A 16,030-nucleotide genomic window follows, 5' to 3' on the forward strand; every position below is an offset into this window, starting at 1 on the left:
AGGCTCCGAAGTCTTTCCTGAAGCCTTGGGAGGGCAAAAACAGCCTCCACCCCACCCTCCAGAAGGCTGAAAATCATGCACGTGAACACTGGAGCTGACATAGGGCAAAGCCTCACGTGCCCTCTATGACACGTGTGCCCAAGGTTCACCATCACAGCCATATACCATGATGCTGCCCAGACTGTTCTTAAAAACCTTGTGGGTGATGCAGCACTCACAACTTTGGGAGGCAAGTTGTTCCACTGATTGTTCTAAGGAAATTAAGGAAATTTCTCCTTAATTCTAGGTTGGATCACTCTTTGGTAATCTTCCATCTGTTACTTCTTCTCCTACCCTCAGGTGCTTTGGAGAATAGGTTGTCCCTGTTTTCTCTGTGATAGCCCCTCATATATTGGAAGATTGCTGTCATGTCATCCCTGGTCCTTCCCTTAATTAGACTAGACCAGGGGTCTCCAGCCCTGGCAACTTTAAGACTTGTGGACTTCAACTCCCAGCCTGGGAAATAATGATAATGATACAACAACAACAATTATTATTATTATTATTATTATTATTATTATTATTATTATTTATTAGATTTGTATGCAGCCCCTCTCCGAGGACTTGGAGCGGCTTGAAGTCCACAAATCTTAAAGTTGGCAAGGTTGCAGACCGCTGGACTATATCATTCTTTGTTTAGCCCAGGGGTGAGCTACTGCCAGGATGGGGGGAGGGAACACAGTGGGGTAGCGAAAATGGAGCTCCACCCCAGAATACCCAATTTGCACTGAAAGATGTTGAAAGAAAATGCAGGGCGTCCTGCATAAGCCACGCCCACAGTGTGGTAGTAAAAATTTTGGTAGCCCTTCACTGGTTTAGCCTCCAGTTCCCGATTCATTTTTGTTGCTCTTCCCTGCACTCTTTGGATGGCTGGGCTGTCTGGGGAATTCCAGGAGTCTATACATCTGAAAGTTGCCATATATGAAACGGTACTGTAACAATTCTGATGAAATTGAATTCCTATGTGCCTACGTGCTTGCTAGCATGCAATAAAGAAATAAGTCAGTGGCATGGAAATATTTGACGAAAGGGTCAAAATAAATATAGCTTGATCTTGCGTATCCCTAGGAGCAAGTTTTATTTCAGGGGAAAAGGGGGCTTTGCAACAGTTCAATACCCGGGTTAGGGAGAATTCTACCGTATACGCGTGATTTGAAAAAGCTGCTTTTGATGCATGGAGACCGTGCGTGCGTTTCCTTCTTTCTCTCAATCAGAGACCTGGTCTAAGGCCTCTCATTTCCTTTCTGGAGCTTTTCATCTGGCTCCGAAATACTTGTGAGCTCATCTTCCCCTCTCTTGAGTTTGTACCAATTCTGAGAAGAATGTTTAGATTTTTCCAGCCTTCTTTCTAAATTTGGAGCATCCATTTACACTCATTATTTGGAAAGAATGTGGCACAGCAGTAATTGATGAGAGATCTCTTCCTTGCTCCCAGCTCGTCTGCAAGCACATTGCCTTGGACAGATCTGGCCCAAATCCCAGACCGCTTGCAGCTCTGCAGGCCTGTGTAGCAGGCCTGTGTCATTCACAGCCATATCATGCATGCCGATTTTATTTCCACTCTATTTCTATACGCTTGGCAAGTCAGCCTTTCCGCCCCCTCCCTCTTGTGAGATACAGAAGTGTGTGTGAAAGAAAGAGTGAGAGGGAAGGAGGGACAGTTGGAGGGAAAGAGAGAGAGAGAGAGAGAAAGAGAGCCAGGAAATAAAATACTTAGGAAGGGTTGCTACACTCAGCTGTGGAGAAATATACTCATCCGACTCATCAGGAGCTAATATTTGTGTCAGGCCATCTAACATTTCCATTTGTTTATGCTGGTTTGCTTAATGATTCCTGGTAAACGAAGCAAAAGAAGGCTCCAGTATACATACCTGTGTAAAGGAAATGGTTGAAGTGGTTACATCAGAGTATTTAGTTTATTTGAACATCCAGAATGAGGCCATGGGTGTTTTTGTTTGGAGTCTATTATGAAAGCTGTGTAGTAACGGGCATGAGAGGAGAATATAGATTAGAAAGTGAAGAGAAAGCATTGAATCTGGGCTACCTATCTGTCTGGTTCTTCTATGAGACAAGATGCTGCCATCCTTTGTCCTCTGTATTGATTTCAAGTTCAGTTTGGTAGCTGATGAAATTAGATGTGGATGACTAAGGGGTTTGGGAGGAATATAACCCTATTCAATAGTAAATAGTAAATAGAACAGTGATGGCAAACCTTTTTTTCCTCATGCACACCTGCTATCACACACATGTGAACACCCACTCCCATAATTCAATCCATGGGGAGGGCAAAAACAGCCTTCCCCACCCCCAGACGTCCTTCGGAGGCTGGAAATTGCCCATTTCCAAACTTCTGGTGGGTCCAGTAGGCTTCCCTGGAGCCTGTGGGGTGAAAATTCCCTCTCCTATGCTCCGAAGGCCCTCCGGAAGCCAAAAACACACTACCAGACCTTGGCATGAGCCAAAAATCATTTGGCTGGCGTGCACATGCACATTAGAGCTAAGCTAGGGCAAAGGCTCGTGTCGCGGCAGATAAGACTCAGCATGCCTCTACCATAGGACAATGCTATGTAGAGATGTAGAGTGCAATCTTTGGCAGAGGCACAAATCCTTGAGGCCTTCTGTTTTTGAAGATACTATAGAACAGTGATGGCAAACCTTTTTTGGTTCACATGCCAGAGGGTGTGTGTGTTTGTGCTAGCATGCGCTCATGTGCCCATACACATTCCCTCCCCTCCATGCATACACACACCCCATGCTGCTCCTGCACATGTGCACAATCCCTCCCCGCCAACTCCACACATGCACACAGGCTTCACTGAAGTCTGAAATGGTGGGAAAATGGCCAAACAAATGGCCTTTCGTAAGCTCCTTAAAACCCACCTCTGCCATCAGGCATGTGGGAATTGAGACTTTCCCTCCCCCCTAGGCTTATAAAATTTATGCATGATATGTCTGTATGTATGATTGGTTTCTTAAATTAGGGTTTTTAAATTAACTTAAATATTAGATTTGTTTATATTGTCTTATTATTGTTGTTGTTGTTGTTGTTGTTGTTGTTGTTATTATTATTATTATTATTATTATTATTATTATCCGCCCCGAGTCTACGGAGAGGGGCGGCATACAAATCTGATAAATAAATTTTTAAAAAGATAAATAAATAAAACCAGAAGTTCATAAAAACAGACGTCTGGTTTGCCCGTTGTGCTGTTTTTTGCACTCCGGGGCTTCAGGAAGATTCCCTGAATTTCCCAAATGCAAAAAATGAGCAAACTGGAAGTCTGTTTTTCTGAACGTTTTTCCAGTTGGGCTTCTTTTTTTTCTTTTTTCTTTTTGCACTCAGAAGCTTCAGGGAAGCTTCCCTGGAGCCTCTGGAGGGCAAAATGGCTTTCTTCAAGGCTGAAGATCAGCTGGCTAGTGCACGCGTGCGCAGTGGCACTGACATAGGGCAATGCCTCGTGTGCCATCTGTGGCATACGTGCTGTAGATTCGCCATCACAGCTATAGAACATACACATGTAGGCCTCAGCTTACAATCACAATTGGGCCTGGAATTTTGATTGCAAATTATTGCAGACATTAATTGAACCATCACATGACTGGAGTCAATTTTACGATTGTTTTTAGTTTGACCATCAAGCCAATCAAGTGGTCATGAGTCTGAATCTAGCTTATCCAATGGACAGTTTTGCCGTTTTTCAGCAAGAAAATGTCACAAAATGTGAGCATATGAGTTATGCTGCAATTGATCATAAATGCAAACCCAGTTGGCAAGGGTTGGAAATGTGATCACGTGAACGCATACTTCGGCAGTCTTTTTTTTGAGTCCATCATAACTTCGAACAGTCTTTGACTTGTTGTAAGTCAAGAACTACCTATTTCTGCCGGCATAGTTTAGCTCTGTCTAGAAATGTGTGACTTACTGCAAGTAAACAAACTGTTTCCTAAACCCATTTTTTAATTTCATTGAGATTGAACCAAACAATGACTTACAAATAAAAGACAAAAATAAGGAATGGAAATAATTCTGGGGTATCCCTGAAGTTAGTAAAAATATCACAACAGTTGGGTAATACTTTTATCTTTTGCATCAAAAATAAAGAGTCTTGTGGCGTTTTTAAGGTTAATGATTCTAGTATAACTCTAGTATATTCTAAATAATTACTCATTTAGGGGGCTTTATGTATAATGGCATGTGTTAAGCTGCTTCAAGGTGACATAAAAATTCTATATAAGATGATTCTTGTAGTTAGGTACTTTACCTTCTGAGATTCATGGGTATTCTTCCCATGACTTCTCCAGGTCCCTTTATGATACTTTATGCTCATATGAGAATTTTTGTTTATGTTTATGTTCATGTTATGTTTGATATATGTTTCTATGTTATATATCATGTTGTTAATAAAGATTTTTAGCTTTTATTCTCTTGGTCTGGGGAATTTTTCTTACACTCTAGTATATTCTAAATAATTACTCATTTCGGGGGCTTTATGTATAATGGCATGTGTTAAGTTGCTTCAAGATGCAAGATCCATTTATTTTATAAACAAATTAATTTTCTATCAATAATATTGAAGATGATTATTATGTGGGCTGACTGCACGACGAACCATAATAGCAGCAACCGAAACAGCAGGAATGGATAGTCCCATTGACCCTGGGGTTGATATTAACCACTGGAAAACCCAGGCTCAAAGTATCAAACCTCTTTAAAATCCTTTGAAAATTAAGAAATCAGTGACTCCCACTAATCCAGATATCTTGAAAAGTTTAATCCTTAGATTTTTCAAAACTGGGAGGTATAACTCCCTTGGGAGATGCAGACAACGGTCCAGGGGTGTGTAGTTTTTAATTCATTTTGATGTGTGGATTTTTAGGGGAGTAGTGGATATTAAGATTACACTAAAGGGGAGGTATGATGGGGGGGGGATGGAATCCTTGGTCTAAAACAAGCTCTTGAATTTCCATGGAAACCCTACTAGTAGGATTTGGGACAAATGGTTTTTTTTAAAAGTAAGTAAGTAGGGTGTAGCTTGCTTTATTATTTTTAACCTTGTTCCTTGATAAGTGTCTCAAATTGAATGTAGGATGCTCTGCAGAAGCATCCTAAGTGCCGCTTCAGCTGGGTGTTTGACAAAGTGCACTTTCCCATTGCACTGTTTCCACTCCACCGTCTCTCAGAAAGCACTTTGCAGCCATCCTGCAATTATGTTGATGCTCTAGAAACACTGGGGACCTTATGGGCGGGGGAGAACAACTTGAATCAGGCAGTACTCCTCTCCGGCCGATCAGTGAGTATCAAAAATGGTTTTCCCCTTCGGCGCCATGCTGCTCTTGAGTTCTGAAACAGTAAAAGCCTTTACCTTCATGCCAAGTGGAAATCCTTATATCCATGCAATAAAGCTTTTCAGTATGTATCACATACCTTTGTTCACCACTTGTGAGAAAATTGTGAGCAGTGGCTAGGAGAGGAAACTGCTATGGTGGCTGAAGCTGGGGAAAGATATAAGCATCATTTAGAAATGCTTATAAAACATGCTGAAGGAAATCAGAGGGGCTTGGGGAGCCTGCAAAATACACTGTTTGATACAATTCACTATGGTTTGTTCAGCAAACCATTGAGAAAAGGAGACATCCATAAAACAACTCCTATAAAGTAAGCAGAAGCTCCAACAATAATTTTAAAGGTTGGCTTCTCCAACCTTAGGGAGCCGAGGTGGCGCAGTGGTTAGAGTGCAGCACTGCAAGCTACTTCACGCTGACCGTCAACTGCAGTTTGTCAGTTCAAATCTCACCAGGCTCAAGGTTGAATCAGCCTTCCATCCTTCCGAGGTGGGTAAAATGAGGACCCAGATTGTTGGAGGGCGATATGCTGACTCTGTGAAACCGCTTAGAGAGGGATTGTAAAAGCTCTATGAAGTCAGGGGTGGGTTCCTCCCATTTTGGATCAGATTGCCCAAACCGTTAGTGACCCATTGTTAACGTGATTATGGCGTCATGGATTTGGTTCAATCGGTGCTGATCTGTGGACGTCGCCATCTTTTGGGGGGAATTTTTGGTGAATTTTTCAGTATTTGGATAGCTTCTTCCACTGCTGCCTGCCCCTGGGTTAATAGTGACTTTTATTTCTTCGCCCAAAGCACAGCTGATCAGGTCCTCAGCTGTGTTTCGGCCTGAATCCTGCTACTGAGCATGCACGAAAGCAAAATTGTATGAGAATGGAGCAAGTGTGTGCGTGAAACTTGCTATGCGAACCAGTGGTGTAGAAGTCTAAGTGTTGTCACTATTACTATCCTTTCCTAATCTAAGAGGAAACGAAATTTGTACTATCTTGAATGACTAGGCCCCAAATTACATGTAATTCTGGGAATTTCATTACAATAATCATTAACAATGCCAGCTTCACTTCAGTAGCATCATATTGCAATATTGCCTTTACAGCAGAAGACTTACCATTGAGCAGCAAGATACAAATGATTATTTATTTATGCAAATAAAGGCTTACTTGTTTCCTGTCTTGGAAATTACATAGAAGCGAACTCAGGAGAGGCAGGGCACCCTGGAATTGAATGCGCTTGTATAGATTTGTCTATTCAGAGAGCCAGCCCGGAGAACAGCCAGTTCTTTTATTAAAGGCTATTAAGTGAAGTTCTTTCCATTCAATATTTATTTGTTTCATTTGTCTGAATTGCAAGTTTTCAACTGTGTTTTGGAAAATTGCCGGCTTGCACTGTCCAGTGGTCTGAAGTCATGCTAATACCCATGAAAGCTTCTGCAAATATTTTAGATCATTCGTTTAAAAAAAGAAGAAGACACAAATGTTATCTGTTTGGTCAGATTAGCATATTGTGTCTTGGATTCTTATAGTAATAAATGATACATAGTCTTGAAGAAGACTTATTCCTATCCAAGGTGAAGAAGTGACTCATGATTTTGAGTAGCAAGTTAATAGCCATAATAGGCTCAGTCTGCTTTGAATTTCAGAGGGAAACATTTGGCTAGAACTTACTGCATTTTGCCTTATTTAAGGCATATTTCAGCAGGTCAGCTCTTCAATTTTTCTTAGAATCCTGGATTGACTTAGAGAGTGAAATGTAATAGGTCTCCAAGACAAATATGTGTCAGTAGAATGCCAGTGGCTTTGCAATTAACCTTAATATTCTTCGTTCTATAAATTAAAAGATTGATTGATTATATGTGCCATCGGGTCCTTTCAATTCCTACTGACCCACCGATAGATTTTTCTCCATTGACAATCTGTCTCTAACCTGTTCTTTTGAAGGCAGTCATCATTGCCACTATAACTCAGTCTATCCCCCATCAGGTAGTTCTCTTCTTCTCTTTTCTTTGACCTTTCCAAGCATTAGAGCTTTTCCCAGAGTCCTGAATCTTTAGGTAATGTAGAGGTCCCCAAACTTGGCAACTTTAAGACTTGTGGACTTCAACTCCTAGAATTCTCCAGCCAGCGTAGTCCACAAGTCTCAAAGTTGCTAAGTTTGAAGACCTCTGTGATAATATGGTAATTTGAATAAAAAGGGTAAATTGTACCGGGTTATTACTGTTTTGAGTGAAAACTATGGGTTAGTTTGATTAGTTATCCATCAATTTGTTTACTTGGCTATCCGTGGTATTCGCAGGCGTGCTCTCCAACACATAGTTCAAAGGTGCCAACACTCTACCCTGTTTTCCCACTTCCATTGAACGTCTCAGGGAATACTATATAAGAATTGTACAATTTATTGATTTCCATCTATCCATCCATCCTTCTTTCTTTCTTTCTTTTTCTTTCTTTTTCTTTCTTTTTCTTTCTTTTTCTTTCTTTTTCTTTCTTACTTTCTTTCTTCTTTTTCTCCTTCTCTTTCTCTTTTTTCTCTTTCCCTCCCTCCCTCCCTCCCTCTCTCTCTCTATCATCTCCCTCTTTCTCTTTTTTCTTTTTCACTTTCTCTTTTCTTCCCTCTCTTTCTTTCTTTCCTTCCCTCCCTCCCTCTGTCCCTCTTTCTTTCTTTCCTTTCTTTCTTTCTTCCCATTCCTCTTGTCTTTTTCTTCCTAGCACCTTTGAGAGAAGGATGTCTATATGAAGAATTCCAGGGGAAAATGCAATTTTCCCCCCCTTCTTTACTTTCTTTTCCTGGCTCTTCAGGCTGAGACCTACCAAGTAGACAGATACACGTTTTCTTATTGGCACATTCAATCCTCTTGTCCATTTGAGTTAGAACTGTAGAGGACAGAAAGTGTGAAGAAGGATGGCTGGCTATGCTTGCTGGCAGGGCTTGGAAACTCATTCAAAGTGGCTGGCCATTAAGCTGTAGTTACAAGCCAAAATTGTAGATGTTTCTGTGTGCTCCCTTTAGGAAAAACAGGGCCAGGTCATGTGGTTGGTGAATTGTATTCCAGGCTTGCATTCTGGCATTGAGTTTGGTAATGCTATCATCAGAAAACTTGTTTTCCTGATTCTATAATTATTCTTTGGAATGCACTGCCACCCACTTTCTTCTCCTACAGCTTTTGTAACAATTGGATCAAGAACAAAAAAAATGAGGAAAGGAGAAGTGGAGGAATACTCCACACAGGACTGAAAACACAGAAAGTTTTATTTTTTTAAAGAAACAAATGATGTCACTCTGTTGTTGATTTCTGAAAGACAAAGGGGAATTTAGGGAATAATAGTGTAAGAAATTATCCTCGGATTGGCCAAGCTGACATCATGTTCTCCTTTATTTTTGATAAAACTCTCTTCTCTTTTCCTAAGGAAAAAAAAAGAAAATTATTGTTTCAAGGAAGGAAATAGTAACTTTGCCATGCAATACGTAATACATTCCTAACCGGAATGGCTTCATATCCCGTCATCTCCACCTATCAAAACTATAATATTTGCAGAACAAGGGTTTTTTTTTTAGGGGAAACACCCATAGACCAGACAATCTATCATCACAAACAGTTTTGTGAATTTGGAAAGTTGGTGGATTTTTTTCATAAAAGGCCTCAGTCACAATGTCAACATGGAATTTGAGGGCTATTTGGAAATAGTATCCAAAATCAATTCTCAAGAATAGAATGGAAGCAGGTTTGCTTTATTTTTTTTTCCTGGTTAAAACTTTTGGTAGCAATTGTATTGATCCACTTAAAAATGAGTTTCATAGTAGGACTGTGACTTAACATATTGATTCATAAGTGAAGCCAGATAAATTTGAGAGTAGGAGGGACAGCATCTTGGGTTACCATATACTCCCACTGTTTAAATAGTGACTTTGTTTTCCTGGTTAGGGTTTTTTTTCCCCCCTTTGGCCTTTTTTTCTCTAAATCCCAACCCACAGCTGACAATAATCAACCCCACATTTGTTACAATAACAGGTCTCATTAGAACACTGGTTCTAATCATGGAGGGAGGAGGGAGGGTTTATTCAGTGCTGATTATTTCATCTGGAATGATGTCACTGCTAAGGAAAAACACTGAACTACCATTAAGCAGTTCAACCTTGGATTCTTGTCCTTGTAAATATCTGGATTTAAAGAGACAAATCATCCTATCTACTGCATGTAATCCGGGGTGGAGTTATCCCCCCCCCCCAGCTTGATTCATAAATGGAACTAGAAAGCATCAAAGCCTTGCTTAATAAATACTTGGAAATCTGCAGGAAAGGAAAGATAGGCTTTCTCATGGAAGTGACCATAAGGGCTAGTAGCTTTATCAGCATTATTTGGCCCTCTTGTCACCTGTAGGCCTCACACTACAATTTGTATAAATTACAAAATCAACAATACTTGGAAAATGTAGGCTCTTGGTGTGGGGTTTGTCTTTTGTCCTTTAAAAACAGTGTTTCCTTGACCAAAAGAGCTGTGTTCAATATTTTACACTGATTAATACTTCTAGAGCTGGGGTGTCAAACTCACAATGTCATGTCACGTATTAGGATTCCCCCCCCCTTTGCTAAACCGGGTGTGGGTGTGGCTGGCGCATGATGCATCCAGTCCGCAGGTCCGGAGTTTGACAGTCCCGTTCTAGAATGTTTCGTATCTGCCAGTAATGAAATTATTTTATACAGCCAATTTACTAGGAGTTGTCCGGAGCCTTCTCTGGTATAGTAATAGTTTTCCACATTCCCAACTCTTAGAAACATAGAAGACTGATGGCAGAAAAAGACCTCATGGTCCATCTAGTCTGCCCTTATACTATTTCCTGTGTTTTATCTTAGGATGGATATATGTTTATCCCAGGCATGTTTAAATTCAGTTACTGTGGATTTATCTACCACATCTGCTGGAAGTTTGTTCCAAGGATCTACTACTCTTTCAGTAAAATAATATTTTCTCATGTTGCTTTTGATCTTTCCCCCAACTAACTTCAGATTGTGTCCCCTTGTTCTTGTGTTCACTTTCCTATTAAAAACACTTCCCTCCTGAACCTTATTTAACCCTTTAACATATTTAAATGTTTCGATCATGTCCCCCCTTTTCCTTCTGTCCTCCAGACTATACAGATTGAGTTCATGAAGTCTTTCCTGATATGTTTTATGCTTAAGACCTTCCACCATTCTTGTAGCCCGTCTTTGGACCCGTTCAATTTTGTCAATATCTTTTTGTAGGTGAGGTCTCCAGAACTGAACACAGTATTCCAAATGTGGTCTCACCAGCGCTCTATATAAGGGGATCACAATCTCCCTCTTCCTGCTTGTTATACCTCTAGCTATGCAGCCAAGCATCCTACTTGCTTTTCCTACCGCCCGACCACACTTCTCACCCATTTTGAGACTGTCAGAAATCACTACCCCTAAATCCTTCTCTTCTGAAGTTTTTGCTAACACAGAACTGCCAATGCAATACTCAGATTGAGGATTCCTTTTCCCCAAGTGCATTATTTTACATTTGGAAACATTAAACTGCAGTTTTCATTGCTTTGACCATTTATCTAGTAAAGCTAAATCATTTACCATATTACAGACCCCTCCAGGAATATCAACCCTATTGCACACTTTAGAGTCATCGGCAAATAGGCAAACCTTCCCTACCAAACCTTCCCCTATGTCACTCACAAACATATTAAAAAGAATAGGACCCAGAACAGACCCTTGTGGCACACCGCTTGTAACCTGTCTCTGCTCAGAATACTCGCCATTAACAATAACTCTCTGATGTCTATGCTTCAGCCAGCTTGAAATCCACTGAATTTTGTAATCCCGAACCTTATCCAGAATTGAACATTTCATGTTCCAACTATGACTGGTAAAGAATGTTATTCCTCCTTCTTCTGTAATCTTTTAACTCCAGGTCCTTTTCTCTGGAATGGCAATCTGTGGACACCTGGAAAGTGTGGCCCCTCTGAAGCTTGCCTCTAGACATTAAAATAGCAATAGCACGTAGACTTATAGTGCTTTTACAGCCCTCTCTACGCAGTTTATAGAGTCAGCATATTTGCCACCAACAATCTCGGTCCTCATTTTACCCACCTTGGAAGGATGGATGGCTGAGTCAACCTTGAACCTGGTGAGATTTGAACTGCCGAACTGCAGCCAGTAGCTTGCGGTGCTGCACTCTAAGCACTCTTTTAAAATGCTCTCCTTCCCTCCTGACCTTCGGAAAGTCTGATATAGGTAATACGTTGGGAAAGTTGGACTGTACAGATTTTCCAGGTTCTTCCAATCTTATCTAGATATGCCAGAGTGACTTACAAAGAACTGATAAGGAAATAAAGGGAGACTAGTATAGATAATATAGATCGATTTCAAGCTCTTTAGCTCTCATCAGCTCTTTAGCTCTCCCTTCTAGGATTCGAAATTAGCTTGCTCGCCTTGCCTAGAAGGGTATGGCTAGCTGATGAGAGCTAAAGAGCTTGAAATAGATCTATATTAGTCTCCCTTTAATTCTTTATCATCCAAAGCCATTATTAACTGCACAGTTTAAAGAAAGAGTTTGTCATTTGCTTTACAGAAATGCCAGCAAATCTGAATCTGGGTCTCTCTTTATTGAAAATATGTTCAGTAATACTTAATTTCTGACTAGAGCTAGTACTAACAATTGGACAAAAGACTCCAGGTCTTTTAATACATTGTTAACTTTAGATAAGATGCTATGATATACTTGCTATCTTTGGAATGATCTTGTATTCATATCATAAATATGAACAATTTTTCTTCCCATACATAATAGAGACTCAACCTTGCCAGATTTCCAAAATATTTAAAGACTTGAATAAATCTCTAAATAAGTTAGCTGGAGCCCATAGAAGGTTCTAGTTTGTTAGGTTGGATTTTACCTTGATTGTCATTAAATATTTTACATATTGGTTTCCCCCCCCTGTTATTTTGTATAGTATTTTTATCCATTCATAACTGCCCAGGGTGACTATGGTAAGATGGATGATTATATTAACTGGAGGGGGGAAATAGAATAATAAGAGTGCTATTCCACAAATGTGGCACAACATCTTAACAATTTTTTTATAATGACTTCATATTTTGCTTTTTTTAATAAGCACATCTGAGAATAAGTCTCAGATAAAGATGTTTGAGTCCCATTGGGATTGGGAGGCGTAGAAGTTGAATTAAATAAATAAAATAAATAAGATACCAGCTGATAAATATATCAGTCCATTACTTATAGAAATATTTTTAGATTAAATTAAGAGTAGAAGTACTGTACCTCAAATATCCCAATCTCAATCTTGAGAAATCAAGGAATTAGTGTTGAAAGCCATTTTGTATTCTCAGATACATACTTGTCAGTCTAGACTTTGTTTATCTTTTTGTGCTGAGATAGCTTGGCATGTTTGAATTGTCACATGCTGTTTTTACCACTGTTGTTAGCCATCCTGAGTTCACAGAGAGGGGCGGCATACAAATCCAATGAATGAATGAATGAATGAATGAATGAATGAATGAATGAATGAATGAATGAATGAATGTTGGGCCCTTTGTAAATCCAGGTATTGAGAATTGACCTTGGTCTTTCAGGTTGGACTTAGATTGAGGATGAATGAGTCAGGGCTAAAGTTCTATAGGGTGGCAATCCTTCCAGTCAGGGATGGGTTACTACTGGTGTGGTAGGTGACTGTTCCCAGTCATGTTCTACACCTGATGAGTTTCTGTTTGAGGCATGCTAAGATGATTCACAGTACATTAAATATGAATTTTCATGCAGAATGTATTGTTTATTAGATTAGATTTGTTTGAGAAGATTTGGGTTAATAATCTCAATCAATCTATCTGTGTCTATCTGTGAATAGACTTCAGTTCATACTGCTAGATCAGTGTTTCCCAATCTTGCCAACTTGAAGGTATCTGGACTTCAACTCCCAGAATTCCCTGCATTTGCTGGCTGGGGAATTCTGGGAGTTGAAGTCCAAATAGCTTCAAGTTGCCAAGGTTGAGGAACACTGTGCTAGATGTAGGTAACATACTTCCAAGGGTGGGCTACTGCCCAGTCGGGGAGAAATGCAGTGGGGTAGCAAAAATAGAGCTCCACCCCAGAGCACCCAATTTGCACTGAAAGATGTTGAAAGAAAATGCAGGGCATCCTGCATAAGCCACGCCCACAGTGTGGTAGTAAAATTTTTGGTAGCCCTTCACTGCATACTTCTAAATGCATCTTTAAATTTCCACCTGTGTATTTTAAAGGAAGTCAATCTGGATGGGGCTCATAAATGAGCCAGAGGGGAGATAATTCATTGCCTCAGTTTGTGTCTTGATGAAAAGTGCCCTAAAAGGAAAATGCAGTTGGGGCTCAAATGCTTCCCCAACTTAGAGTATATCCAGACCAGCATTCCTGCTTCCTTTTCTTTTTTCTTGTATTGTTTAAATTATGCTCTCATTGTCCTGGAACAAATAGCAGCTTGTTTTCAATATATATTATGTAGTACAGAGTTTTGGAATATAAAGGAGAAAAAAGATGAAGGACTTGATTATAGCTGTTGGAATGTTTGAACACATTGGGATAAATTAGTTCAACACTCCTATAATTGGAAAAGGGATGGGATGGTAGACAGTACACCTGTGTGCAGAGCAGAATTTAAGATTTGTGACAGAGAGGAAAAATCGAATACAGTGTTCCCTCGATTTTCGCGGGTTTGAACTTCGCGAAAAGTCTATACCACGGTTTTTCAAAAATATTAATTAAAAAATACTTTGCGGGGTTTTTCTCTATACCACGTTTTTTCCTGCCCGATGACGTCATATGCCATCGCCAAACTTTCGTCCGCCTTTAATAAATATTTTTTTAAATAAACTTTAATAAATAAACATGGTGAGTAATAATCTAAATGGTTGCTAAGGGAATGAGAAATTGCAGTTTAGGGGTTTAAAGTGTTAAGGGAAGGCTTGTGATACTGTTCATAGCCAAAAATAGTGCATTTACTTCCGCATCTCTACTTTGCAGAAATTCGACTTTTGCGGGCGGTCTCGGAACGCATCCCCCGTGAAAATCGAGGGAACTCTGTATTGTACAGCTGGAAAATGCTAATGATTTAAGGCACCTAGAAACTAGGAGGCTGTGAGTTCTAGCCCTGCCTTAGTCATGAAAGCTGGATGACTCTGGGCCAGTCACTCTCTCTCCGCCCAATCCACCTCACTGGGTCATTGTGGAGAAAATAGGAGATTGGAAGGAGTATTAGCTATGTTTGCCACCTTGAGTTAATTATAAAAATAATAAAGGTGGTATTTTGTTTGGAAAAAAAATCATAAATAATAGCACTAAAGAGTATACAGGAAGCTATTAGTTTGAATGGACTCATCCAGGCGAGCTAGTAGACAATTACGCCACGCTTTCGTTTGTGCTTTGGAACGTGCAGCAAATGGATTAGCTGAACTGCACCACGCTCAAACGCTCCCAGTATCGCTACAAATATATTAAATTGTCAGAGCTAAAGAGACTTGGGCTTATTTGTCCTGCCCTTACCAGCTGCTGTTTGTGGCATTTTGGAACAAGAGCTGAGGGAATCAGAGGGAGGGGGGGAGGAGGAGGGAAGAAAAAGGGATGTTGTCTCTTTAAGCAGCTGAGCAAACCATATGCCAATAGCGTAGCTCTTGAGTTAAACTGCATGTCTGTGTGCTGAGTAAGGAATGTGGTTGCATGCCTGACCCGTTAGCTATGACTGCTCCTTGGTGGATCGGCTGTTGCTCATGTGCTGAGCTCATTCAGGCTCCCCGGAGTTGGCACTGCGCATACACAAGGGGCGAAGTCAGGAGGAAAATAATCCTGCCGAGGAGGAGGAGAAATATTTTTGTCCGATAACCTTCCTCTTTCCCTTTTTAATTTCTCCTCAAAGCTGAATCTGCGGGTGCTTCGGGCTCTCTCTCTCCCCCCCACTTTTTTTGGAAAGAGGAGGCTTTCTCCCCCCCCCCATCAGCAGCTGTTGTTTGGGGAGGGCAGGAGATAACTCTGGGAAAGACGCAATCCAGCTGCCTGGATGCCTTTGGATGTTATGATTGCTTCCTCTGAGGACCAGACCTGGCCAGACATGCACAAGGGGCAGATGAAGCTGAAAATCAGGGTCAGGCGAATGAAGGAAAGCAGAGACATACGAGGTTGGTCTCCGAGATTATTACCCCCCCCCCTTTTTTTAAAAAGCAGAGGTGTGCATGAAAAGTGAATGGAGGCAGGAAGGGAGGAGGGCATGGAGAGCTTCCTTAGTATGGACTGTGTGCTGGGGAAGGAGGCGGATTTGAAAGCTGACATCTTGCACTTTTAGGATTGGGAGAGTATCTCTGCATTAGGTATGTGGTGGTTTGGTACAAATGCCCATTGTTCCCTTGGGCATGCAAAATGCAAGCTACGGTCAGCAATCCTAAGTGTGCTCCAATATCCTTCTTGAAAAAATACCGTCTGAATTGGGTTGGCACTGTTTGGCAAAATAAACATACGTGTATATCTAATGCATAATATACACGCATGCACGCACACCCACATTTTGGGAAATGTGCTGATTGTTGCTGTTAGCTGTAAGAAGAAGGGGCGTACATAAGTGCACTAGTGTGCCTTTCGTCCCCTGTCCAATTGTCTT

The 16,030-nt window shown here is 40.7% G+C and overlaps 1 protein-coding gene across 3 annotated transcripts in view; it reads left to right on the top strand.

Annotated features, from left to right (window-relative positions):
- DUSP8 (dual specificity phosphatase 8) overlaps positions 1-16,030 on the top strand; it is a 163,805-nt gene that overhangs the window by 99,663 nt on the left and 48,112 nt on the right. Inside the window, exon 1 of one of the 3 annotated variants that reach the window (XM_070765045.1) lies at positions 15,371-15,554. The exons of the other annotated variants lie outside the window; for them this stretch is intronic. Within the exon in view, the coding sequence (XP_070621146.1) occupies positions 15,437-15,554 (118 nt within the window). The 5' untranslated portion in view covers positions 15,371-15,436. Of the gene's footprint in view, positions 1-15,370; positions 15,555-16,030 lie in introns of those variants that run through there. 3 annotated transcript variants of the gene reach the window in all.

This window comes from Erythrolamprus reginae, chromosome 1, assembly GCF_031021105.1.
Source record: "Erythrolamprus reginae isolate rEryReg1 chromosome 1, rEryReg1.hap1, whole genome shotgun sequence".
NCBI classification, from domain to species: Eukaryota; Metazoa; Chordata; class Lepidosauria; order Squamata; family Dipsadidae; genus Erythrolamprus; species Erythrolamprus reginae.